Source organism: Berghia stephanieae, chromosome 2, assembly GCF_034508935.2.
Source record: "Berghia stephanieae isolate SIO BIC M18660-M18661 chromosome 2, UCSD_Bste_1.3, whole genome shotgun sequence".
NCBI classification, from domain to species: Eukaryota; Metazoa; Mollusca; class Gastropoda; order Nudibranchia; family Aeolidiidae; genus Berghia; species Berghia stephanieae.
Genome location: NC_088361.1, coordinates 9790233 through 9817732, shown reverse-complemented (window position 1 = coordinate 9817732; position 27500 = coordinate 9790233). Strand labels below are relative to the sequence as shown.

The 27500-nt window shown below is 40.1% G+C and overlaps 2 protein-coding genes across 4 annotated transcripts in view; both read left to right on the top strand.

The window, feature by feature from the left end:
- LOC144964285 (U3 small nucleolar RNA-associated protein 15 homolog) overlaps window positions 1–8349 on the top strand; it is a 115058-nt gene extending 106709 nt beyond the window's left edge. The window contains 5 exon segments of the mRNA XM_078898371.1: window positions 2864–3016; window positions 4638–4739; window positions 5082–5209; window positions 6906–6964; window positions 7771–8349. Coding sequence (XP_078754497.1) covers window positions 2864–3016; window positions 4638–4739; window positions 5082–5209; window positions 6906–6964; window positions 7771–8252 — 924 coding nt within the window. The 3' untranslated portion in view covers window positions 8253–8349.
- A 6241-nt stretch (window positions 8350–14590) lies between these two features.
- The window catches only part of LOC144964282 (asparagine synthetase [glutamine-hydrolyzing]-like), a 33158-nt gene continuing 20248 nt past the window's right edge, over window positions 14591–27500 (top strand). Inside the window, exon 1 of one of the 3 annotated variants that reach the window (XM_078898369.1) lies at window positions 14591–14750. The gene's annotated coding sequence lies outside the window, so the exon portion shown is untranslated. Of the gene's footprint in view, window positions 14751–20247; window positions 20471–27025; window positions 27116–27500 lie in introns of those variants that run through there. The other 2 variants (XM_078898367.1, XM_078898368.1) reach the window with 2 other exon arrangements.

The following is a 27500-nucleotide window of genomic DNA, read 5'->3' as shown; positions in this document are numbered from 1 at the left end:
ACACACACCCTCCCTATTTCTTACTCGCTCTTTCTCTCTCTTTACTCTCTCTCTCTCTCTCCTCTCTCTCTCTCATATCGTTCTCTCTCTCTCTTATTGTCTCTCACCTCTCTTTCTCTGTCTCTCTCTCTCTCTCTCTCTCTCTCTCTCTCTCTCTCTCTCTCTCTCTCTCTTTCTCTCTCTGAGCACTTCCTCGTGATATTGAAGTTAAGAGCGCTCAACAAATATAAAATATTATTATTATTATTATTATTATTATTATTATTATTATTATTATTATTATTATTATTATTATTATTATTATTATTATTATTATTATTATTATTATTATTACTGCTACTACTACTACTACAAATTTAACTAGACATTGTTGAAAGACATAAAATATTATTGAACCCCTAAAGATCCCATTTTTTGAGCGTCCATGCCATTATGCCTACGTGCGTGCGTGTGTATGTGTGTGCGTGTGCGTTTATGTGTGTGTGTGTGTGTGTGTGTGCAATGATATTGGATGTTCAGTAATAGATCCATTCGTCATTTCTGACATGTTATGATGCACACCTTGTTGTGTTCCTAATCAGGCGTGAAAAATGTTTCAAATGGTTTCCTTACCTTAATGGATGTGAGTTTTTGTTTCTTTTTGACTTTTAAAGGGAAAAATGATTCATCGAATTTCGTCCATCTCACTCTTCCAATACAGTAATACCCGTTCATCGACGTATGCATATATTATTATGCAGCTCTGGCATCCGAACGCAATTACGGCCTAGTTTAACATTGTTCATTGTTGTCATGGACAATATTTTGCGTTATTTTCTTTTTCTTTTTTTTTTAATTCCATCATATACTGAGCCCATCATCAATTGGATTATCAGACCTGTAAATAAGTGCACGTCGCCGTTTATCTATTTATTTCTCTCATTTCTTATCATTTCTTTACCTCCTGTCGTTAGTCTTTTCATTCGATTTTTCTTCTTTCATTTATTTATTTCTTTTCTCTCTCTCTCTCTCTCTCTCTCTCTCTCTCTCTCTCTCTCTCTCTCTATATATATATATATATATATATATATATATATATATATATATATATATATTTATATATTATATTATTTTATATATATATTTCTTATATATATTATTTATATTATATTTATTTATATTATATATTTTATTTTTTATATATATATATATATAATATATTATATATATATTATATTATATATATTAAATTTATTAATATTTATAATATATATATTATATATAATTTCTCTCTCTATTTCTCTCTCTCTCTCTCTCTCTCTCTCTCTCTCTCTCTCTCTTTCATTCTTTCTTTCTCTATTTATTGCTATTTTTCCCTCTTTCTATTCTATTTTCTCTTTTTATTTTGATATGTCTTTCCTATATAATATATTATATGCACCCATCCATCCACCCATCTATCTTTCTATCTTTATATCTATCCCCCTATCCATCCTTCCTTTACATACAAATAGCATGGGTCGGGTCGAATCTGGGAAAATACGCCATTAAAAATGCTATCATCCCTTTCTTTTTAATTTTATTCAATTACGTTTATATACGTATAGTAATCATATGTACATTTACATCGTTTACATTACTCGAATACGTCCCCCCATCAAACAAAGAAAATTTTGGGAAGGGAGAGAACGCCCATTTGCTTCTAACTTCTAGTTCTTTCCCTTTTTCATTTTTCTCATTTATACATTATGTTTTTTAATACTCAACATCAACATCATAAATATATCCCCAATTTTACCAGAAGACCTCACGCAATGAAAATGAAAAAGGTGAAGATTGTTAGGGGGGTCCGGAGGGAAGGGGGGGGGGGGGGGGGTGGAGTTGATGAGTATAATATGAGAACGACAGAATCATCAAGGGAAACTACTTTCGTTTGATACTGATCGGATTAAAATTAGGCAAAAAATTACACGTATTGATGGAATCTTCATCACCTTATTATATTCGCTTTCCGCACAGAAATCCAGATCGCTTTAACACAGTCGGGCCCGTCTTTAATTTGGATGGTTCTTGGTTTTTGGAATGTTTTCTGTTTTTTAATCTATATTAATTACTTTCTCAAAAGTAGCACCCCCCCCCCCCCCCCCCTCTTATGCCTCTAGTATTCTTGGCCTTTAAAAATACAACAAAAAAAAAAAAACCTTTTTCAAAAAGTAAATTTGTCTTCTGATACTTTGTCACTTGTTTTGTACCGCCCCCTTCTCTCTCTCTCTCTCTCTCTCTCTCTCTCTCTCTCTCTCTCTCTCTCTCTCTCTCTCTCTCTATCTCTCTCTCTCTCTCTCTCTCTCTATCTCTCTTCTCTCTCTATCCCACTTCTTCTCTTTCTCTCTCTCTCTTCTCTCTCTCCCTTTCTCTTCTCTCTCTCTCTCTCCTCTCTCTTCTCTTCTCTCTCTCTCTCTCTCTCCACTCTCCACTCTCCACCTCCTCTCCTCCTCTTCCTCCTCATCCTCCGTCTTCTCCTTCTTGGTGATGGTAGTAGCTGTAGCGAAGTACCAGGTTTAAGTGGGTGTTATTTATTTTCCTTCCAAAATGAGGATCATTTTAATCGATCGATATTTGATGGACGAGTTTAGTTTAATGGCCAAAATTTGTAATAAGTGTTGTTTTTTTTTTGTTTGTTTTTTTTTTTTTGCTTTGTTTTTGTTTTGTTTTTGTTTTTTTTTTTGTTTTTTTTTTTTTGGTGTTCTCGTTTTTTTTTTTTTTTTTTTTTTTTTTTTTTTTTTGGGGGGGGGGGGGTTGTTTTTTTTTTTTTTTTTGTTCATTTTCAAAGTCCGGCATAATACTGATCATTGTCATTTTGATTTCCCAACCAACCCATCTCCAGCCTGACGACAAAGTGTTGGCCGTGGGGATGACCGACAGGATGCTCTCCCTCAGGAAACGCGTGGAGGAGGACCAGTTCGCCGCCGTCAAGACCAGGATCAAGAAGAAAGACTATCTGCGTCATGGAAGGGAACGGGCATATAAGCCCGGCAAGGTAATCGGTCTTTATTTATTATTATTATTATTATTATTATTATTATTATTATTATTATTATTATTATTATTATTATTATTATTATTATTATTATTATTATTATTATTCATCATTATTATTATTATTTTTATTATTATTTATTATTATTATTATTATTATTATTATTATTATTATTATTATTATTATTATTATTATTATTATTATTATTATTGTCACCTCTCGTCCTTCATGTTGAGTGTTTCTGTTGGCTGAGGACCCCTTGTAAACTGCTTTTAACACTCTTAGAGGATTTTGCACTCTATACATGCTTTTAGTAAAAAAAAAAAATTGATGTAGTCCTTCAGAGGCATAGGCCTATGGAGCCGTAGTTTATCCTGGTTTCTATAGCATGAAATGGACAATAAATAATTGAGCTTTTATATAGCGCAATATCCACTTAACATGCTCAAAGCGCTTTACAAGGGGTCTTTGGACAACAGCAACATTTAACATGTAGGACGAGACATGACGCCTGTTAGGCGATATTACAATTTTTTGGACAAAGACAACGCTGTTAACGGCCAGGTACTCATTTTACACCTGAGTACGGTGAGAGAATGTGAGTAAAGAGTCTTTTCCAAGGACCCAACTATGCGTCGAGCGAGACTAAAACACAGGACCTTCCGATCCGAAAGCGAGTGTCATACCACTAGACCACATAGCCGCACAATGGCAATTGCTTGTTACCCTTTGGATAGGAAGCTAGTCTATCGCAAAGTACTTTCTGCCAGATCTAGCAGATCAGTCTGCTCAATCACTATTGCTGTGTGGACAGAGGGTCAGAAAAATCCTCAACTGCACCTGGGATCAATCTTGATCTCGACCCCTTTGTGTGTGAAGCGAGTGCTCTACCAACTGAGCTATCGGGACCTCCCACACTCGCTTTTAGATAGATGAATAAATAAATGAGTAAAGATATTTTTTTTTCTGTAAATCTTCTGCCTGTTTGTTCTTGGTTATTTATAATTTAGCTTATGATATCTTTAGGTTATGATTTTGATTTACATTTGTACTATTTTTGTTAGATTGCTTGTTTTTTTGTTTCAGCGGTCTCTCATATAACCTCAATTGTGTTGGAAGAGACCTAAAGCAACAAACAAAAAAAAAAAAAAAAAAAAAAAAAGTAAATGTTAGGCTCTAACCTTATAATTATTTGTTTTGTTCTTATTTCCCTTATAATCATAAAAAAACATGAGCTTTTATATAGTGCAATATCCACTAAATGTGCTCAAAGCGCTTTACAAAGGGCCCCTAGCCAACAGCAACACTTAACGTGTAGAACGAGACATGATGCCTGTTAGGCAATATTACAATTTTTTCGGACAGAGACAACGCTGTTAACGGCCAGGTACTCATTTTACACCTGAGTACGGTGAGAGAATGTGAGTAAAGAGTCTTTTCCAAGGACTCAACTATGCGTCAAGCGAGGCTCGAACCTTCCGATCCGAAAGCGAGTGTCATACCACAAGACCACATAGCCGTCTCACGATTTCTATTATTACAAAAGTGTTTTCATTGTTTTTATCTACCCGCTCATCAATATATTTTTTTTCTATCTCTGACATTTTTCTAACACGACCAGAGTGACCAGATAGTTGAGTTGAAGAAAAAGGAAATTCTTGCCAAATACGACAGACATCTCAAGGCGTTTGAACACACCAAGGCTCTGGATGAAGCTCTTAAGGTATGGTTAGATTTTAAATGATAAGTGCCTAGTAGCTGTAAGCAGTGAAGGGATATGTCAGAGCCCTTATCATCACCATCATCATCATCATTATCAAAATCATCATCATCAAAATCATCATCATTTCATCGTCATTATCATCATCATCATCATCATCATCATCATTGTTGTTGGCTGAAGAAGGGTTTTGAGCCCAAAACGCTCAATGTTTGATATTTTGTTCTTTTTAAAGCTATTATTTCATTTTTGGTCTTTTCTTTCTTTCTTTCTTTTTGTTTTTTTCTTTTTCATCAGGAACATTTTGTGTGACATATAAATGTTATTTTCTCTCTTCCCTATCAGCTCCAATCTTCCACACCCGAGGTGATTGTCAGCGTAATGCAAGAACTGATCAGGAGAGGAAGCATCAGGCAGGCTTTAGCTGGACGCGCTGAGAATGAAATTCGTATTATCTTGAAGTTTATAAGCCGGTAAGTTTTGGTTTGTTTTTTTAAAAAATAGATTTAGGTTGGTATGTAGAGCCTTTTACATACCTGCCAAGTACCCCGATAAAATCAGATTTACTCCAATTTTTTTCCTCCTTTTTAAGTACCCCGCCGTAATATGGAAAACTCCGAATTTTCTTTTTTTTGTCGAAGATGTCTTGAGCATAAAAAAAAAATTGCTAAAACTAAGATGCGAAACTAATTTTTCATTTTGGTGAGTGCAACTGTTTAAAATTTGGGGTACTAGGTAATACCCATTAAGGGATGCTGGGCAACTTTGATAAAAAGTATCAGATATTTAGTGAAATGAAAGTCTTTTAAATAAAATTTAGGTTTAGATCCCTATTTTCTCCCCAGGCTCCTTTGTTTTTTAGTTTGACTCCTAATTTTTTTTCAGCATAGGTTGGCAGGTATGCTTTTATTACAACTATACTGACGTCTTCTTAAGGAAAAAGACCATATGTGGCCTCTTATTCCAAGTAAACATACAGTCTTTTTCCTTAAGATGGCACTATGCTACATGAAATGTGATCAAACACTCTTGACTATGACATCAATGCTGGTGTGGTTCAATGTCTGAAGATTTTGGCTAAAAATTCTATTTTATTCATTTAAATCCCCCCCCCTCCCACCCCCCACCCCCTTTTGCTGGATAATAATAACAATAATAATATATGGTCTTTATATAGTACCTTACCCCATATATCAACAAGCTCAAAGCGCTTAACAGTAACGTGGCTACTTTCACTCAAACATACAATATGAAACAAAGCGATATAATTCTACAGTGTTACATATTAAAAGGAAACGTTTTAAGATGTTTTTTTAAAAAGAATTCTGCAATCATTACTGTCTCTGATATATCTTGGAAGGGAGTTCCAGATAATAAGGGGTGCCGAATATTCAAACGCATGCTCGCCAATGCTGTATGTTCTATGAAAAATAAAAATTCAGAAGATTTTCTTGGCTGACAAGTACAGTTGTGAAGTGTGCCTGTCTATTTTATTTATACCGTCAGTTGTGTTTACTTTGCCTCAAGGGGAAACTTTTGCCCCTGTGAATTTGGAGCGTTTTGAATATGATTGCAATTACTCTACCCATTAAAAGACTTGACTTTTTATCAAAAGAAGTGAGTGCCACAAAACAAATTAATCTCTTGTTGGTCCAAAATTCAAGAGGCAAAATTATCCCAATTGATAGTATTTTAATAATTGGAGCAATTGAAGCCGGCCTGATTTGCAGTGGGATATCAAGCTTACAGAGAGTACTATTTTGCAATGTAAACTTGAGCTTTTATATAGCGCAATAAACGTGCTCAAAGCGCTTTACAAGGGGTCCCTACAAACAGCAACAAATAACATGTAGAAGGGACATGATGCCTGTTAGGCAATATTACAATTTTTTCCGACAGAGACAAAGCTGCTAATGGCCAAATACTCACTTTACACATGAGTACGGTGAGAGAATATGAGTAAAGAGCCTTTTCCAAGGACTCAACTATGCGCAGAGCGAGGCTCGAACCCAGGACATTCCGATCGGAAAGCAAGTGTCATACCACCAGACCATATAGCCGCACATCATTCATCTACTTAAGAATTTGATCGTGTTATAGTAAATGAAAAGGGTTATATATGGTTTTCTCAATAGATATTTTTGTTCTTTTTTTGTTTCTTTCTACCAGAAACATCCACAAACCCATGTTTGCTGCAACATTGATTGATGTATTGAATCTCATGTTAGGTAACTACAGTACAATAATATGTTTTTTTATAAAGATATGACTGTGTATATTATGCTTCAACTTTTCCATATTTTATGTGTCAACATGCTCATCTTTGTATTATTTGAGATTGTTTGAAAATGGACGGGAAGGAGGAGCAGGAAGAAGAAGAAGGAGAAGAAGAAGAAGAAGAAGAAGAAGAAGAAGAAGAAGAAGAAGAAGAAGAAGAAGAAGAAGAAGAAGGAGAGGAAGAAGAAGAAGGAGGAGGAGGAGGAGGAGGACAATAACTAATATATCTTTGTTTGACTCCAATTGGATTATATTCGGATTTCTCATTGAACGACAATTCAATTATATTTTGATTGTCGATGGAGTTGAAGTGTAAGAATAACCTCGATGGAGTTGAAGTGTAAGAATAACCTCATCTAGTTCTTTCTTTCATCCTATTGTACTTTTTATTATACTATAATATTATAATGTTATAATAGTATTATGAAAGAGCTTTGTTCGGTTCATTGATCCAAGGGACATAATCAATCAAATTGTTATTCATTTTTTCAAAATGTCAAGTTACCTCCCCTCCCACATTTGAATTATCTAATTTTTTATTTAGACCTACTTCTCATACAGGGTTGTCATTGTTGATTTTTTATTTATTTATTTATTTATTTTAATGTTATAAAGTGAGCTTTTTTGAAGTATTTAACAATTCTGAGTATTTTGATACAAAATTCATGTTTTCTGTTTAATTTTGAACAATTTTGCATTTCTTCGTCCCCTTTATTGCACATTTATATTTTTTTCTTCTTGTTTCTCACCCACACAGATCTTTATGGCACATCAGAAGTGTTCGACAGCGAGCATTGTAAACGTTTGTTCTTAGTCATCCGACACAAAGTGAATCAAGAGGCCAAATTTATGACCGGAACCCAGGAAGTGATGGGATCTCTCAACTTGTTATTCAACGTGGCTGAAAATGCTCTCCTGCCTGCCCCTGGTCAAAATTCCCCCAACGGCCTGACGACCACAGGTATCAATGGTGGTGAAGGCGATGCAATCAGCCAGCTCACAAACGGTCAGCTGTTGTCAGAAGACATCGAAATGGACGGCATTGTAGAGGAGTCTGCTACTGTTGTTGCTTCTTCCAGTAACAGTAGGCATCATCATCAGCAGCAGCAACAACAAAGTCCTCGAAAACAACGGCTACGATCGGGAAAAGCTGAAAAGCATAGCGATAGTAACGGTTTGGATGACAGCGTCTCCTTATTAAATGCCATCGGATCTTTAGTGAAAGCTGTTGAATCTTAGTATCTTAGTGCATTATTTCAAAGACAATATATAGGGAAGAAAAGTGTGATGTGAAAAGACTGGATCCTATTTCATTGGAAGTCGGGGTGGGGGGGGGGGGGGGGGGGGGGGGGGGGGGGGAGAAGAAAAGGATAGGATAGGGGCTTGAGTTGAGAACTCAACCATATCCCTTATCTCTGATTATCAAGATTTGGATAAGGGACATTAATTTGTTACATTATGTCGATGATGATTTGATGTTGAAGAAAGGGATAAGGGTTTGAGACTCAACCGTATCCCTTATCTCTGATTATCAAGATTTGGATAAGGGACATTAATTTGTTACCTTATGTTGATGATGATTTGATGTTGCCGGCTATCCCACTTGTTGTTTGTTATAGAGTCATTGTATAAATACATTTCATGCTTGAGGTTTTATCCCAGCGTGTGTCTGTCACTTAACTGCTATGGAGTGAGAGGCATAAAGGAAGAGAGAGAGAGAGAGAAAGAGAGAGAGAGAGAGTGTACCTCCAGACTTTGATTAAATAAAAAACAAACCAAAAAACTAGAGCTTTCATATAGAGCAATATCCACTACACGCGTCAAAGCACTTTACCTATAGTTTGCAATACTGACAATTGTGTTGGTCTAAGAGTGCACCACCTTAACTTATCTTAACGGGTGTTATGATCGCAATTGGTCCGTGTATTCTTCGTTATTAGGAAGACCAATTGACTGCTCTACTATTAACAAGAATATTTTTGACCAATCAAAACACGGGATTCGTGACACACCCTCAAATCTGTTGGACAAACATAGCTGATTATTCACAAAGAATAGAATTAATGAAGTTGACACCATACCACTTTTCATTACTGTTTTTAGACCAACAGTTGGGTGATTAGTTCTCACTAGAGTCTCTCAGTCAAGACTATAGAAATATAAAGTAAGTAAATAAGTAAATTCCCTTTATTCATCCCTTGCAGTGCCGCAAATTGAGCTAAGGCTAGGTGACTTGCTCAAGGCCACACAACGCGGCGGGTAGTCGAACTCGGTACCTTTCAGGTACGAAGCAAAGACCGTACCGCTGAGCCACGCAGTCCCACAATGTAACACATAGTCTTGTGTGTTGTTTTGATTGATCTGGGTAGAAAGAAGAAGTCCTTCAGGCCCATGGAGCCAAAGTTTATCCAGTTTCTATAGCGTGAAACGGACAATAGCAATTGCTTGCTACCCTTTAGGTAAGATGTTAGTCTATTACAGATTACTTTCTGAAGTTCAAACAGACCCAGCTACCCAATCACTGTTGGGTGGACGGGGTGGGTCATAAAAAAATCTTAACTTGGCCCGAGATCGCTTTCGGTCCCTTTGCTTGCGAAGCAAGTTCTGTACCAATTGATCTGTCAGGACCCCTCTGGTGGGTTGAACTTGTAAGTATTTTACTTACGCATACCAATGTGTAACACCTGTGTAATTTGGTTCGTTAAGCAATCACGGTTATTGTGTGCTGAATAATGACTGTTCAGACAGTCTGAATCATTTGGGGCTAAAGGGCAGGGGGCGTGGTTATGTCCCCTCCCCTATGTCTTGATGCAACTTTAATAAAGTTTATGTGTACATCTATGTGTGTGTGTGTGATGTGTGTATGTTTTTGTGTGTATTCTGGTACATGCCCTCATCTATAACACAAGCATACCTTGATTTTATCATGGAATAAAATGCTTTGTTGACTTTAACTTTTTTTTTTTTTTTTTTCCCCCAATGTGTTGCTGTTGCTTAGTTGTAACACATCAATCTTAGATGTTTCATAAGACCAGATCCTTTAAACTTGAGTTTTTATATAGTGCAATATCCACTAAACGTGCTCAAAGCGCTTTACAAGGGGTCCCTGGTCAACAGCAACACTTAACATGTAGGACGTTACATAAAGCCTGTTAGGCGATATTACAATATTTTTCGTACAGAGACAACGCTGTTAATGGCCAGGTACTCATATTACACCCGAGTACAGTGAAAGAATGTGAGGGAAGAGCCTTTTCCAAGGACTCAACTATGCGCCGCGCGAGGCTTGAACCCAGAGCCTTCCAATCCGAAAGCGAGCATCATACCACAAGACCACATAGCCGCACAGATCCTTAGTTTGCATTCCTATATTAGGGGATATGGACAAATAGGACGAGAAGTCCCTAATCAACAGCAACACTTAGCCTGCTGTTATTGGCCAGGTGTTCATTTTATACCCGAGTATGATGAAAGAATGTGAAAAAAGAGTCTTTTTTCCAGGGAGTCAACTATGCCCTCTTTTTCAAGGATTCAACTGTGCAGCTCAGAGCAGGACTCGAACCCTGGACCTTTGGATCCGAGGGTGTGTCGTACAAGACCACACAGCACCTGCATAAGGCTTAGTTGTAGCACATCAGTCTGAGATGTTTCTTTCGACCATTCCTGTCATAGACCAGACCTGCCTAGTACTACGAAGAAATTCGTAATTCTCCAGCAAGAGACATTTTTGAATCAATAAATTTAGTTAAAAAGAGAGTTTGGTTGCTTTGAAACTGTATTTAGGACTTTGGAGCATATTTTGATCGTGTTGAGGGCAAATAATTTATTTGTTATCTTATTTATTGTGACCTATTCATTTTTTTCCCCTTGGAAACTACGAATTTTTGACATTTCAAGTAGGAAGCTCTGTCGCAGACCCAAGGGCCAATAGGAAAGCCATTTTCTTGTGGAAGGTGGAATAGGGAACAAAAGTGTGATGTCAGATAGCGGGCTGCAGTCTCATTGGAAGTGTAAAGCCACTCTTCCGGAGGACTGGATACATACTTTATGTCATTGATCTTCAGGTTTCAGAGTGATGGCATCTTATTTCTTTTATCGAAATATAGGCTTGTCATCAATGAAGATCATCTATCCTCGCCCAATTACATCCCGTAATCAATCTGCCGATACATCCTGCTACTAAAATAGTTATGCCACCTTATGATTCAACATGTAATCTATTCATTATTAGTTCTCCGAAGGACTGGTTACATACACTCTTCCAATGAGTTTGGAACCAGAAGAGTAGAAGATGTGACGTCATGATTTCTCTGCCCTATTCCACTCTGGGCGGAGAGTATCGTCTCTAGCTTGGCTGATGTACTCTTCACCAGTCCACAGCCTTGCTATCTCTACTTCATCCTCCCTAGATATCACCTGTCGTTTTCATGCAACTTGGGGGAAGGGGGGGGGGTGCTCAGCGGTACGGTCTTTGTTTCGTACCCGAAAGGTAACGAGTTCGAACACCCGCCGCTGCGCTGTGTGGCCTTGAGCAAATAACCTCGCCCCAGCTCGATTTATGGCGCTGCACTGCGGCTAACGCCTGAGTTAGTCCAGTCTTCCCTTGGAATAGACCCTAAAGACAAATTTCCCCTATGAGATGAATAAAGGGAATTTTATTTTATGTATTTGGAATAAAGTTATTTTGGTTTCACCTCGATCCCGGCAGGAGTTAGTTTTGTTGTTTTGTTTTTTTTGTTTTCGTTTTTGTTTAAAGGGATCAGACGGATTTTTTTGGTTTTTTTGTGAGAGATTATGATAGGGCAGTGATGCCAAAACTCCGGTTTCACCGGAAAAAACTCCGGTCTGGAGCCAAAAATTCCGGGCTCCGGGCAACTTCCGTCAAATTCCGGTGAGGTCAATTTGTTCCAAGGATACCCCCCCCCCCCCTTCCAACCACCACATCATCATCACTGCCACTAGTATTACAACCATCATCACTACCACTACTACTGCAATCACCACCACCACATCATCATCACTACCACTACTACTACAACCACCACCACCACATCATCATCAGTACCACAACTACTACTACAATCACCACCACCACATCATCATCACTACCACAATTACCATCACTATTACAACCACCACCACCACATCATCATCACTACCACTACTACTGCAACCACCACCACCACATCGTCATCACTACCACTACTACTGCAACCACCACCACCACCACCACATCATCATCACCGCAACTACTACAACCACCACTACCACATCATCATCAATACCACTACTACTACAACAACTACCAGCATCACATCATCTTTACAGCTACTACTACAACCACAACCATATCATCACTACCACTACTACTACAACCACCATTACATCGTCATTACCTACTACTACTACCACCACCACCACATCATCACTACCACTACTACTACTACCACCACCACCACATCATCACTACAACTATCACTACTACTACAACCACCACTACCACCACATCATCACTACCACTACTACTACAACCACCACCACCACATCATCATTACCACTACTACTACAACCACCACCACATCATCATCATCACTGCAACTACCACTACTACTACAACCACCACTATCACATCATCATCACTACCACTACTACTACAACCACCACCACCACCACCACCATATCATCACTACCACTACTACGACTATAACCACCACCACCACATCATCACTACCACTACTACAACCACCACCACCACCACTGCATCATCATTACCACTGCTACTACAACCACCACCACCACATCATGATTACCACTACTACTACTACAACCACCACTACCAGTTCATCATCACTACCATTGTACTACAACCATCATCACCACCACATCATCATCATTACCACCACCATTACTACAACCACCACCACATCATTATCACTACCACTACTACTGCAAGCACCACCACCACCTCATCTTCATCACTACCACCACTGCTACTTCTACAACTACCACCGCCACATCGTCATCACTACCACTGCTACTACAACCACCACCACCACATCATCATCACTACCACTACTACTACTACTACTACAACCACCACCACCACATCATCATCACTACCACTACTACTACTACAACCACCACTGCAACATCAACATCATCACTACCACTACTACTACAACCACCACCACCACATCATCACTACTACTACTACTACTACTACTACAACCACCACCACCACATCATCATCACTACCACTACTACTACAACTACAACCACCACTACCACATTATCATCACTACCACTACTACTACTACTACCACCATCACCACATCATCATCACTACCACTACTACTACAACCACCACTACCACATTATCATCACTACCACTACTACTACTACAACAACTACCACTATAACATCATCATCATCACTACCACTACTACTACAACGACCAGCACCACATCATCATCACGACCACTACTATTACAATCACCACCACCACCACAACATCATTACCACTACTACTACAACCACCACCACATCATCACTACTGCTACTACTACTACAACCACCACCACCACATCATCATCATCACTACCACTACTACTACAACCACCACTACCACATTATCATCACTACCATTTGTACTACAACCACCATCACCACCACATCAACATCACTACCACCACTACTACAACCACCACCACATCAACATCACGACCACAACTACTACAACAACAACCACTATCACATCTTCATCATTACTACCACTACTACAATAACCACCAGCACCACATCATTCCCACTCCCACCAGTACTACAATCTCTACCATTAGGTTTTGGCGCTTTACTTCATTTGAAATAAGGAAACTTTGGGATTGTATTCGGCAATGTGTTTATGTATCATAATATAATTCTAATCTGTTATCTATTTAGATATATACAATGTGTAAACACAATGCCAAATACCATTCCAATTCCTTTTTCTTGTGTGTGGAAATTCCTCTTTCGGCATTGAAATTCCTACGAGTGGTGTCTGAAACTCCTGTGAGCCAAATTTAAAGTTGGCGTCTCTGGATAGGGTGTCTCAATAGCTCAACTGATAGTGATAGAGAGCAATCACCTCACATTCAAAGGGACCGAGATTAATCCCAGATTATGTCCCTTAGTTGTGTCCAACACAGTGAACAAAATATGGTTCAACAGTCGTGACGTCACTTCCCTCGTTATACGCATAGTAACTGGTTCTAAACTATCGGAACAATGGCGGACACCATTATCTCCATTGCCGCCCTTATGAAATACTTCTCCGACGAGCACAAAAGTGTATCCAGGGGAGAAAATCATTATAAATCTGATCATGTTTTGACTTATATATTTTGATCACATGACATGTGAAAATGTTCGCGTCATCATGAAGAATAAAGAGTACTGATTTTCTGTATATAACCAAGCCGCTGGGTGCTGGGCGGACGTGACATCAGACTATTGAATCTTATTAAGAGGACGGCACACGTGTGAATACTTATTTTTAAGGGTTGATGGTTTCTACAAGAGAGCAAAACTTACAATTCATTAAGACAACAAGCCACAACACTTGAGATACCAGTCCCGTGTGGCAAAGTCTTTATGATTGTTCGTTGTCTACCAATCAGTGGACTGAATTTGGTAGATAACACATTCACACACTATTTCGTTTCAAGGCTGCTGCTTTGTGTCTTTGCCTAAATGCAAGTATGTAGTAGTTCTTGGAGATGATATTTTTTTCTTCTTGTAAATCGTCTCTCTGTTGATGTGTAGTGTCATTATTTTGTGTTTGTTAAAAAATTGTATTTTGTAAACATTTGAGTGTATTCCTCCTCGCGGGGTCTTGTGCTTGTGTGAATGAGATATTTAAGTGATCTCAAACTAAGTACGCTGATGGAATTTCCTAGGAATCTTCTTCTGTTTCCTACTCGAATTTGAACCAGTCCCTTTCGGTTTATTTGGTTTTGTCCTGCCCTTAGCTGAGAGGGAATCAGTTAATGAATGTATAGTAGCCGATTTGGAGATGATTAGTTTTTCATTTAAATCATCTTTATTATGATGTGTCCTGTCACTATTTGTACTATAAATATATTTTGTAAACATTTTCTCTTGGGTGATTTTTAAAAAAAAGGTAAATCTAGAATTGTTAGCCATCTTGTTATCTTCCTTTTACCGGCGCTGATATGACAATGTGTCGCAAGCGTGGTAATACCATTCTTCTTCTTCTTCTTCTTCTTCTTCTTCTTCTTCTTCTTCTTCTTCTTCTTCTTCTTCTTCTTCTTCTTCTTCTTCTTCTTCTTCTTCTTCTTCTTCTTCTTCTTCTTCTTCGTCTTCTTCTTCCAGATTATCTCGTTTTCTGCAGGGTTGTCATAATGAATGCCACATCTCCATTTATCTCGGTTCATAGCGTCATCCTCCTCCAAGCCCAGTTCTTTCATAATATATCGTCCTTTACCCTATCCAACCATCTAGTCTTTGGGCGTCCTTTTTTCCTCTTTCCCACTAACTGTGTATCCAATAATTTCCTTCCCACGTACCCCCTCTCTCATCTCTTAACATGTCCGAATCATTTCAATCTATCTCAGTATCTCATCTTTATTGATACATTATTCACTTCACTCAATCTCCGAATTCGTTCGCGCGGTAATACCATTAAAAACATAATCGTTTCAGACTAGCTACAAATATTGCTCTTGGATTTAATTCTGATCCCTAAACATATCTGCTTTGTTATACGTTATTCTTAGGTGCGTGTAATATTCATCTATATCATTTGACTATTCTATTATCTTGCTTTTTACTAGTGCTCCTGGATGGTTAAAAAAAAAACAACTCCTCATAATGGGCAGGGAGATTACTAGGCTTACTATCTCTTCTATCCCCCCTATATCTGTTTCCCAACTTGAGTTCTATCTTTGTCATGGAATGGGGTTACTTGATTTTGTCTTGGCCCTGACCGGAGTCCTTGGCTGGGAGAGAAACAGTCAAATAGATAGTTATAGTTTTAGGCCATGCGAGTTCGCTTGTTTGAGAGTTTTTGCCAAGATAAGAGTCATTTTAATCGATCGATATTTGAAGGACGAGTTTTCTGGCCAAATTTTTGAACGGCACCGTTCAACTATAAGCTCTGCGGCGACATCCATTCCGTAACATCCAATGGTTGACTGCGCTGCAGGAAGGGGGCGTCATCCTTTACGTCCAGGTAGAACATTTCGGAAGTAATGACCTTCTCCCGAAAAATTAAGTCTTTTTAGTTTATGTTGATTTTGATCAAATTTGGTGATGCAACATCGGTGAATGGCTAATAGACATAAATGTATGGCTGTTCTCTAGAAAATGATGAAAACCAGATGTAAATATATATAACGATTTCAGGAATAATAAGTCTTGGAAATCAGGGAAAGACTTTATGGACACCCTACATAGTACGGCAGTTAACTGGTTAAGAGGTGACCAGATAACAGCATCACTTAACATTAATATTTTATCGGGCGAAAATAAATATGCCTTTTACAATTTTTTTTATAGGACATGGGCGACGGTGTTATCGGTATTAATTATCTGTTGACACGACTTATAATTATAATGGTGATAAAACGTGACTTAAAATTATTTTCCATGAAGTCATTTATTCACAGTTCATAGAGGGACTCCAGCTTGGGACATACTCGTTTGAAGGCGTTGTACATTCCACCAGACCATAGCTATCAGTGTATAGATGGCATTGCTCCAGATCGAAAAGCCACACATTTATTGTAAGTAAAGGTAGCCTCGATTCTAGCACGACGAATTCCAGTATTCTCTGCAATACGGCACTCAGGAGCTGGCGGGTGACCAAATTATATGTATAATACAGGGTGTCCATAAAGTCTTTCCCTGATTCCTAAAACCGTTATAGATATTTGTATTTGGTTTTCACCATCTTCTAAGGAAAAGCCAAAAATTTATGTCCATTGGGTATTCAACCCACATTTCACCACCAAATTTAACAAAATCAAGCTGAACTTAAAAGCCATAATTTGTCTCTCCTAATTCGGAATAGCAAATCTTTTTGTGAATTTTGTGTAATGTGATTGCGTGAAACAAAATCGTCAAAGATGCTCAACAAGCTTTCATAGCCCAGTTTGCAAACTATTAAAGGAAAACGATTTAACCCTACAGCTGCTGGGGCCGATTTTAAGGCAGAAGTATCTCTTTGAGTATAGATTCAATTTTCAATATCTAAACCGTCCCGATATGATACCGCCTTGAAGCGGCGGGTTACATATTCAATATGCTTGTCACATATCATGAAATAACGATTGGTGTTAGTGTTAGTCTTTATTGTACCCCTCTTTTTGTTTTAATGAATATCTTTTTCGGTTTTATCTCGGAAAATTTATTAGCCATGCTTTTATTCAAAGCTTCACTTTTTACTTGAATAAATTACGATATAATGAAATAATCTTCCTTTCTCGTATGTCTTATTTTCTTATATTAAGATTGGAAACACATTTACAATTAATTTTAGTTTATAACATATATTAATTTGTCAATTGGTTTTAAACATTTGTCGTCTGTTCAAATTTGTTACCGAACACATCACATGTTTCTAGAAACGAATCAACCGCACATCGAATCCCGGTGACGTTTGGTTCCACGTCCTTGTCAAGTAACTTTATTCGTTTGCCCACAAGGCGGCGATATCCATTACGTAACATCCAATGGTTGACTGCGATGCAGGTAGGTGGCGTCACCCTTTACCGTCCAGGTAGCAAATTTTGTTTTCGGAAGTAATGTCCTTCTCCCCAAAAATGAGGTCCTTATTAGTTTATTTGATTTGGGTAAAATTTGGTCATGCAACATCGGTGAATGTCTAATAGACATAAATGTATGGCTTTTCTCTAGAAAATGATGAAAACCAGATGTAAATATATATAACGATACCAGGAATAGTAAGTCTTTGAAATCAGGGAAAGACTGTATGGACACCCCTTATGATGTGCCGTTACCTCCCATGAGCAATGGATTCCGGCACGTACTGATTCCAGCACGCTTTTTGGATTCTCCCGAGAACGGGCTAGAATCCAGCGAATACTGCACACCATAAAGCAATTATCTTTGATATACAACGGTTATCTTCATGATAAAAACGCAAGAGATTACCTTAATGTAAGACAGAAAATACTTTCATGGAAACAATTAGCATAATGAAGCCCAGATTGGGTTTACATTAAATGGCATCAAAGCGAGTGTTTTAATTGTCCAGAGGTAACATAGTATTTTTATTTGTCTTCTTTGTTTAGAAAAAAAAAACCAAAATAAAAAAAAAACCACAACAAAGAGGTGAGTTGTCCACTACAAATTGTTACCTAGCAATATTTCTCTCAGATCAATACGTCATATTATGTCGATATTGCATCATAGCTTTGGCTATACCCAACGCATACTTATTTGTAGGTCTGATAACCCAAATTTTAAGGTATCGTTGTTGTTATGGAAATACTCTCAAACCAACTCAAAACATTGTCCATAACAAATCTATATAATCAAGCCCTGAAATGCGCCGAGCGAGGCTTGAACCCAGGACCTTCCGATCCGAAAGCGAGTGTCATACTACAAGCCCACAGAGCCGCACAGTGGGAACAGTACAGGATTGCATCGTTCCCATCCGAAGCCTTTCCATTTTAAACTTTTCGTTAGTATTTTCACGACCCCAGGCTTCTGGCAGCCCGACTGCTCTCTACTTTTTGAATGTTCTCTCAGAATTTAAAACACAAATAAGCGTCACTCAGGTCTTTGTTGCTGTTATTTGCCATTCGCGTTTATGAGTAATTCTCACTAAACTGTATTGACAAGACTATAAACGTTCAAGGTTACACATAGTTTTGTCACAAAAGTGTAACCTTGAGCGTGCAGCGGCGTGGCGTATTGACGGCATATGGGGGTGCCATGATTAGAAGAAGAAAAAAAATTCTAAAACAGTGAACACGATAAAGAGGAGAGAGCACATGTTAAAAACTCTCTTTTTTGGAAGGGTGTGGGGGGGGGGGTCGATGGTTTCTACGAGTGGACAAAACTCACAAAAACAAATAATTCATGAAAACAACAAGCCACAACACTGAGATACAAGTCCCGTGTGAAAAAGTCTTTGTAATTATTCTTTGTCCACCATTTGAAGGATTGGATTTGGTAGATAATGCAATCAATATGTGATAAATGTAAATCAAAAGAGAAAAGAAACCTACGACAGAAATTACTTACTTTTAGTACTTGTAAAGAAAATCTGCAAATCTTTTTATAATTTGTTTATTGAAATCTGGAATGGCATCTATTTCAGCTTTGTGAATTGACAGAATCATTAACGAATTTAACCGCTCCTGTTTCATTGAATTTCGCAAGACATTTTTCACTCTTTTAGGGGTGCTAAAACAACGTTCAGGAGGTCCAGAAATACGATGGAAGTGGTTAAGGTCACTATAGCCAATAGATGTCTATGATTTGTCAATGTTTGTTGTATCTGTAAAAAGTAAACAATAAAAACAAAAGAAACGTGTTTTTTTCTAAATTAACTGTGAGCCATTCATGTCTGTCATACCATTTCACTGAAAAAGAGCATTTTTCGAGATTTTCACACCTGTGTTAATTCAAAATCAGTTGGTTGGTGAGAAACTAGTCATTTTATTTCTAATTTGTCATCTAGTGTCAATCTCCCAAACGGTCGGTGAAGCAGAGTCAACTTGATTCGTTGCAATTCATTGTTTAACAAAACAAAACTTCAAAGTATATCTCAAATAATGGAAATCAATGGAATACGATTAATGATTGCACAAATAAAAGGTAGATTCAGATCTTAAAGCATCACAAAGAAAAAATCACTCCACTTAAGTACTTAAGAAATCAAAAAACACACCAAAGTATAACTGTTGACAATCTTCGCTTTCTTTCTCTGACTGACACAAATACTCACGCACAAACACACACACATACACACACACACACACACACACACACACAAAGAAACACTCATACACACGTAACCATCAACTCGGCACTACAAGCAAGAAAAATGTTGGTAAATTCGTCCAGAATGCTTCGTTGTGTAGGGATCTCTAGCCGTAAACAATCGTACGGCTAGTGACCTTGGCAATGGTCATTCCTACTTCCGCTCTGCCTCGTCTCGAGCTGACCCGGCTCATATAAAGCCGAGTGGACCTCTCTATACACACACTTACTGACGACACTTACCTACGACTATTACCTACTGTACACTTACTTCCAGACTTACCTACTGTACACTTACTCCTTACTTCAAGCTCTACACTCACCAGATTCCACACTCTTAGACGACATTTACTTCTGGACACTTCACTCTCTACACCTACTCCTTTACAGACTCACACTTACAGACCTTCTCTTGGCCTATCTACCATACGACTAGATTCAGGGTAAGCTATATTTTTATACTATAACTTTATCTATTTAAGATCTAGTTTTAACTCAGTAATTCCTCGATTCACCGGCCATCTGGACCCATCCTAGCCATGGAGTCCTACAGCCAGAATACCGAGTTCTGGCAATCACGGTAGTTACTACAATGGCGTCACGAGCAGGATACTTTTTCTACTTTTTACATTATCCATTTTATTAATTCGTATTTCGTTGAATGGGAGTTCGAATTTCGTTGATTTTTACCGTGTGAATACTTCGTTATTTTTCATCAGGAATTTTCTATTATGATTATTATATTCAATCTTGAATGAATTCTGTGATATGTATGACCACGCCCCCTTCCCTTTTCTTTCAGTTGTAGGTAATTTCAGTTCGTGAAATTTGTTTGATCGTGTCAAGGTCGTCCTGTCCTTGACTCCAAGGTCACACCTGTCTGGTGACCTTGTGGACGGTGTCATGTTTCATGATTTTTAAAAAAAAATTTCTTTACATTTGATTTCTTTTTTTTTCTTTTTATTGGAAATATTTTTTTTGTTGTTTTGTTATTGCCTATAACTGTGATTAGTGATTAGTTTATATCTTTGGTGATTTATTGTGAATTGTTGTGATTTGCTTTTTCCTTGACTTGACTTTGTTTATTGCCTATGACTGTGATTAGTTGAGTTCTTGTGATCTGATCTGTCCTTGACTTGATTTTGTTTGTCCAGTGCTACATTGTGATTGTGGTTACTCTTTCTGTTGATTTTATTATATATCTTCAGTCATTATTTTTCTTTCACACACCTTTCTCTCCTGAGAGGATCCCTTAGTGATTTGTGTGGTTCATTTTTATTATTTTTTAAGTCTGTTTTTTTTTTCTTGATTTGTTGTTTGATGATCACTCAGGCCCCGGCAGCATGGTGCGGTGAGATGTTGGGGCATGATCCGACCATGGCTGCAGCCTTGGGGAGTGGTCTATCTTTTAACATACCGTACCTATTTTCATATTTAGTATATTTTTGATTTATTGTTTGATGGCTACTCGGGCCAGACAGAATGGTGCGGTGAGATGTTGGAGCATGATCCGACCATGGCTGCGGCCTTGTGGAGTGGCCTATCTTTCAATAGACCATACCTAATTTTTTTATTTAGTATTTGTATAATTTTGATTTATTGTTTGATGGCTACTCGGGCCAGACAGCATGGTGCGGTGAGATGTTGGAGCATGATCCGACCAGGGCTGCGGCCTTGAGGAGTGGCCTATCTTTCAATAGACCATACCTAATTGTTTTTATTTAGTATTTGTACAATTTTGATTTATTGTTTGATGGCTACTCGGGCCAGGCAGCATGGTGCGGTGAGATGTTGGAGCATGATCCGACCATGGCTGCGGCCTTGCGGAGTGGCCTATCTTTCAATAGACAATACCTAATTTTTTATTTAGTATTTGTATAATTTTGATTTATTGTTTGATGGCTACTCGGGCCATGCATCATGGTGCGGTGAGATGTTGGAGCATGATCCGACCATGGCTGTGGCCTTGAGGAGTGGCCTATCTTTCAATAGACCATACCTAATTTTTTATTTAGTATTTGTATAATTTTGATTTATTGTTTGATGGCTACTCGGGCCATGCATCATGGTGCGGTAAGATGTTGGAGCATGATCCGACCATGGCTGCGGCCTTGAGGAGTGGCCTATCTTTCAATAGACTACACATAATTATTTGTATGTTGCTTGTCATGGCTTTTGATTTGATAGTTCTTTGAGCATTTAAATCGTGATTTATTGTTTGATGGTCACTCGGGCCAGGCAGCATGGTGCGGTGAGATGTTGGAGCATGATCCGACCATGGCTGCAGCCTTGGGGAGTGGCTGATCTTTCAATAGACCATACATAATTACTTGTACATTAATTTTCTTCATTTTGATTTGTTGTTTGATGGTCGCTCGGGCCGGGCAGTATGGTGCGGTGAGATGTCGGAGCATGATCCGACCATGGCTGCGGCCTAGGGAGCGACTATCCTGCAATAGACACCCCCATTTTATAATTGGTAATTACTTTGTGGTTTTATTGGCTGGAGGTCACTCAGGTCAGAGAGCATGGTGCAGCGAGATGGTGTAGCATGACCTGACCATGCAGTGGCCTCGAGTGACAGACCAACCAATAGTATTAGTTATCTAGGTTTGCTTTCGAGTGGCCACTGTGATTGGGCAGCATGGTGCAGTGACATGTCGGAGCATGTCCTGACCATGGCTGCAGCTGTAGAGATGACCACTCGGAAGCAACCATCTGATGATAGTTTGGATTCACTGAGTTTGATGGTCACTCGGGCTTGGTGACCTGCGCAGAGAGATGTTGGTGCATTATCTGTTGCGACCAAGGTTCGAGTTGGAGGACCTAATTCTCAGTGAGTCACATGATACATATTGTGATGTTTATGCTCAGGTCGCGCACCATGGGTCAGTGAAGTGTTGGTGCACGACATGGCCATGACTGCGACCTGGAGCAATTGTTTTGTTGTGAAGATGTATAGATTGGTATTATCATTAAATTACTCCGTGATCCTTACTCTATTATATACAAATGTTCATATATTATATTTTTACAGAGCGTAGCTTGTTTGCAGCTTGATTCATTTGCTTGCTTTGGCATGAGCTTGGCCTAATTATATTGTTTTTGGCTTCATGCTTGTGCTAGTTTTATTACTTGGCTTTTAGCCCGCTTGATTTTTGTTTTGTGCTTTTAGCTTGCATTGATTGCTTGCATGGCGTAATAGTACCTTGAGGTTACACTATGATTTGCTTCTTTGTTACTGACACTGTTTCCCATAGTCTATTCTCAGAAGATTAGGGTAATCGTGTCGGAGAACATCATGGTGAATGAATTCTAATGGACTACTACTCTTTAGAGCAGCCCATGGATTATTGTCTCTGGGCAGACTGCCAGACAGTTCGTCCTGCCCTATCAGGAGAGTAAAGATGACCAAGAAAGACTTCTGTAGTACCAAGAACACCGTTAGGTTTATGAAGTCTCTACAGCCTCAGGAAGCCAATAATCTTACACTCACGGTGCCCGAAACGGAAAATAACTTCACTGATGCTCCAGAACCCAAGGACCCTTTCGATGCCGACGAGCACTGTTGATATAAGAAATAAGGAAGCCTTGGCACTAGGAGACAGTGGGGATTCGAACCCAGCACCAGAGTAATGTAAAGAAGCCCCACCATCTAGACTGCGTTCAGGACGAGGAGGGGCCTATTCGAATTCAACAAGCTGCCATTTGGACTCTGCAATTCTATAAGCACCTACAGCAGAGTAATAGACCTCGACTTGAAGGACTTACGCTGGAACTCTGTCTTGGCCTACTTGGACGACATCTGTGTACTGGGGAAGTCCTTCCAGGACCACTTCAACAACTTGAGGGAAGTGTTCTCCAGATTTCGTGCCTTCCGGCTGAAGCTCAAACCCAGGAAATGTGAGCTCTTCAGGAAAGAAACTAAATTTCTTGGTAGGAAGAAACCAGTTGTCTATGACAGAGGAATCAATTGCCACTGTACGGGATCGGCCAGCATCTACGTCCATTAAGGGAATAGAGAAGTTTTTGGGCTTAGCTAATTACCACCGCTTCTTCGTAAAGGATTTTGCCGGAATATCAGAACCCCTCACACGACTTCTGAGAAAGAAAATTTTCATCTGGGGTGATGAGCAACAGGCAGCCTTTGAGGAGATCAAGCTACGCCTTACTTCCCCACGGTCTTGGCCATTCCCACTACGACAGGCCACTTCATCCTCGATACTGATGCTTCAGATTTCGCCATCGGAGCCGAGTTGATTCAGATCCAAGAAGAGGAAGAGAAGGTGATTGCATATGGGAGCTTCACCCCGACACCCCTTCAGCGGCGCTATTGCACTACCAGGAAGGAGCTACTTGCAATTGTGCGCTTTACCAATCACTTCCGTCACTACCTCTTAGGCAGCGAATTCACTGTACGAACGGATCATCGCTGCCTTACTTGGCTCATGAACTTCAAGAGGATTGAGGGCCAACTGGCCCGATGAATCGAAGAACTCAGTCAATACAACATGAGGATAGTTCACCGCTCTGGTTCACTGCACATGAATGCTGATGCCTTATCTCGACCTCCCACGACGGACACTTGCCAACACTACCGTCCTCACAAGGCGTTATCAGAATTGCCTTGTGGCGGATGCGCATATTGCACCCGAACACAGGAGAGATGGGGAACCTTTGAATCAGAAGTAGACTACGTCGTCCCCCTCGGGTCCCCTGACACAATTGTAACTGGGTTGGATATTATAAACGAGGGCGGACGTAGGACACAGCTCAGAAGATTGGACGACACTGCCCGAATGACGTCAGGAAGGAACTGCACTATCCCCCTCGGGTCCCCTGACACAATTGTCACTGGGTCGAATATCATAAACGAGGGTGGACGCAAAGTGCGACAGATCAGAGGATCGAACAACTCTACCCGGATGACGTCAGGAGTGAGCTGTGCTGTCCCCCTCAGGTCCCCTGACACAATTGTCAATGGGTTGAATATTACAATGAAGGTGGACACAAAATACAAGTCGTAAGACAAGACGACTCGACACAAGTCGGCCTTGACAACATTGACATGGAGGATGTCAGGAAGCTTCAGTCGGATGATCATCACGTGACCCACCTGCTATTATGGTTGAAATTAGGAGCAGACCCAGAAATGTCGGACTTGATGCTGTCCGGCCAGGAAGAAAAGTTCTAGTGGGTGCACCACAACCTGTTCTTCCTGATCGATGGAGCCTTATACATAAGAGACGAAGGCCCTCGAGACCTCCTTGTCATACCTACGCCTTTAACAAATTGATGTTAGGAAGGGACTTGAGCACACCGGTGGAATTGGTTATACCAGGGAAACATACTAACCCGCGGTCTCCTGCAGATTATGTCAACTCTCTACAGCAGGGGTTAGAGATAGCCCATGAGACTGCAAGAACCACCCTCCGAACTGAGCTCAAGAGGACGAAGAGGAATTACGACATCAAAGCCCACGTCCATTCCTTCAAGAGGGGACAGGCGGTTTATTACCTGGATAAATCGAATGTGAAAGGAAAGTCCAGTAAGCTGAAACCTGTATGGACTGGACCAGCCATCATCTCCACGGTCCTGACCCCCGCCACATACGTTATCAAATTCAGGAACTCGGAGATGAAGACAGTCAACCATGACCACCTGAAGCCATGTTGGGACCGGACTATCCCAACCTGGATCCGAAAGGAAAGGGAGGCCATCGAGTCTGGCCAGGAAATTACTTACTGTACGTGTGGAAAGCCAGACGATGGAGACCTCATGGTTGCGTGTGACAGGTGTTTCGACTGGTTCCACGGCAGGTGTGTCAACCTGACGAGGAACCAAGCGAGGCAACTGAACACTTTCATTTGCCCATCCTGTTCTCACTAATATTTTTCTTTAATCTCCGCAGATGACCTCTTTCTCACGGGATGTGACCCTCTTCCGGGATTTCTTGCGATTCCGAGAAGAAATGCCGATAGCGGCCGGCAGGCGCTCTCCTCCGGGGCGTAACCCGGAGCACGCGATTCGGAATCGCAGGCAACCCTGGAGAAATTCCCGTAGACGCTCGAGGACTCCCCCAATCACCTCGAGACTTGGGAATAGATCCCGGACCTCCCCCGTCGCCTCTAACTCTAACCAGGAACGGAGGCCCCGTGACCGTAGGAGACGGTCCCGCTCGCCCCGTCGGGCCCACAGAACGAGTACCCCGGCCCGACGGAGCCGCGATCGGCCTCCCAGCAGGCATAGGAGGGAGGACCAAGAGCAAGCCGACCGCCGAGACAAATCTCGCCGCCGCCGGGGGGACTTCCGCAGCCTGCGGAATCAGCTTAAGAGGGCCAGGCAGGAGCTGGCCTCCCTCCGGACCGAGGCGGCTGAGGTCACCCGTCTCCGGGAGGAGAATAAAAGAATGAAGGAGAGAGAGCCCTCGATGGAGCTGTCCCTCCACAGCTCTGTCTTAGACAACTAGGTGCTAGGGCGAGCAACCGTGTAAATAGATTTATTTTTGCCCCAGCCCCAGGAAAGGGCTTTCCTTTTATTTCAGCCCTAGGTAAGGGCCTTCTTTTTTTCTGTTCGGCCCTAGGTAAGGGCCTTCCCCATTTTATTTTACCCCCCTTTTTTTGTTGCTACGCCCTAGGTAAGGGCTCCTCTCCTTTAGTTCACTGTAATACCGAGAGCTCCAGAAAGGTGCCGGTGAGTATCCCACATCCAGCCACCCTGCCCTTTTTGAGGGGGGAGCAGTGTAGGGATCTCTCGTCGTAAACAATCGTACGGCTAGTGACCTTGGCAATGGTCATTCCTACTTCCGCTCTGCCTCGTCCCGAGCTGACCCGGCTCATATAAAGCCGAGTGGACCTCTCGATACACACACTTACTTACGACACTTACCTACGACTATTACCTACTGTACACTTACTTCCAGACTTACCTACTGTACACTTACTCCTTACTTCAAGCTCTACACTCACCAGATTCCACACTCTTAGACGACATTTACTTCTGGACACTTCACTCTCTACACCTACTCCTTTACAGACTCACACTTACAGACCTTCTCTTGACCTATCTACCATACGACTAGATTCAGGGTAAGCTATATTTTTATACTATAACTGTATCTATTTAAGATCTAGTTTTAACTCAGTAATTCCGTGATTCACCGGCCATCTGGACCTATCCTAGCCATGGAGTCCTACAGCCAGAATACCGAGTTCTGGCAATCACGGTAGTTACTACAGTTGCAAAGGATTACTTTATTCAATAATCGTGAAAAAGAGTTGGGGGGAGGGGGGGGGGGAGTTGATATGTCATATTTTTAATTTTTATGTTGTTTTTCTTTGCTACTTACAAATAAACTTGACAATGATCAGTGTTTTTGACAGTTAATGTAATATTTTGGATGGCCGAAGTTACCCTAATTATGACGTAAATGGTGCAACATTGGCGCATCCCTCCAGTCCAACGGTGGAGCTC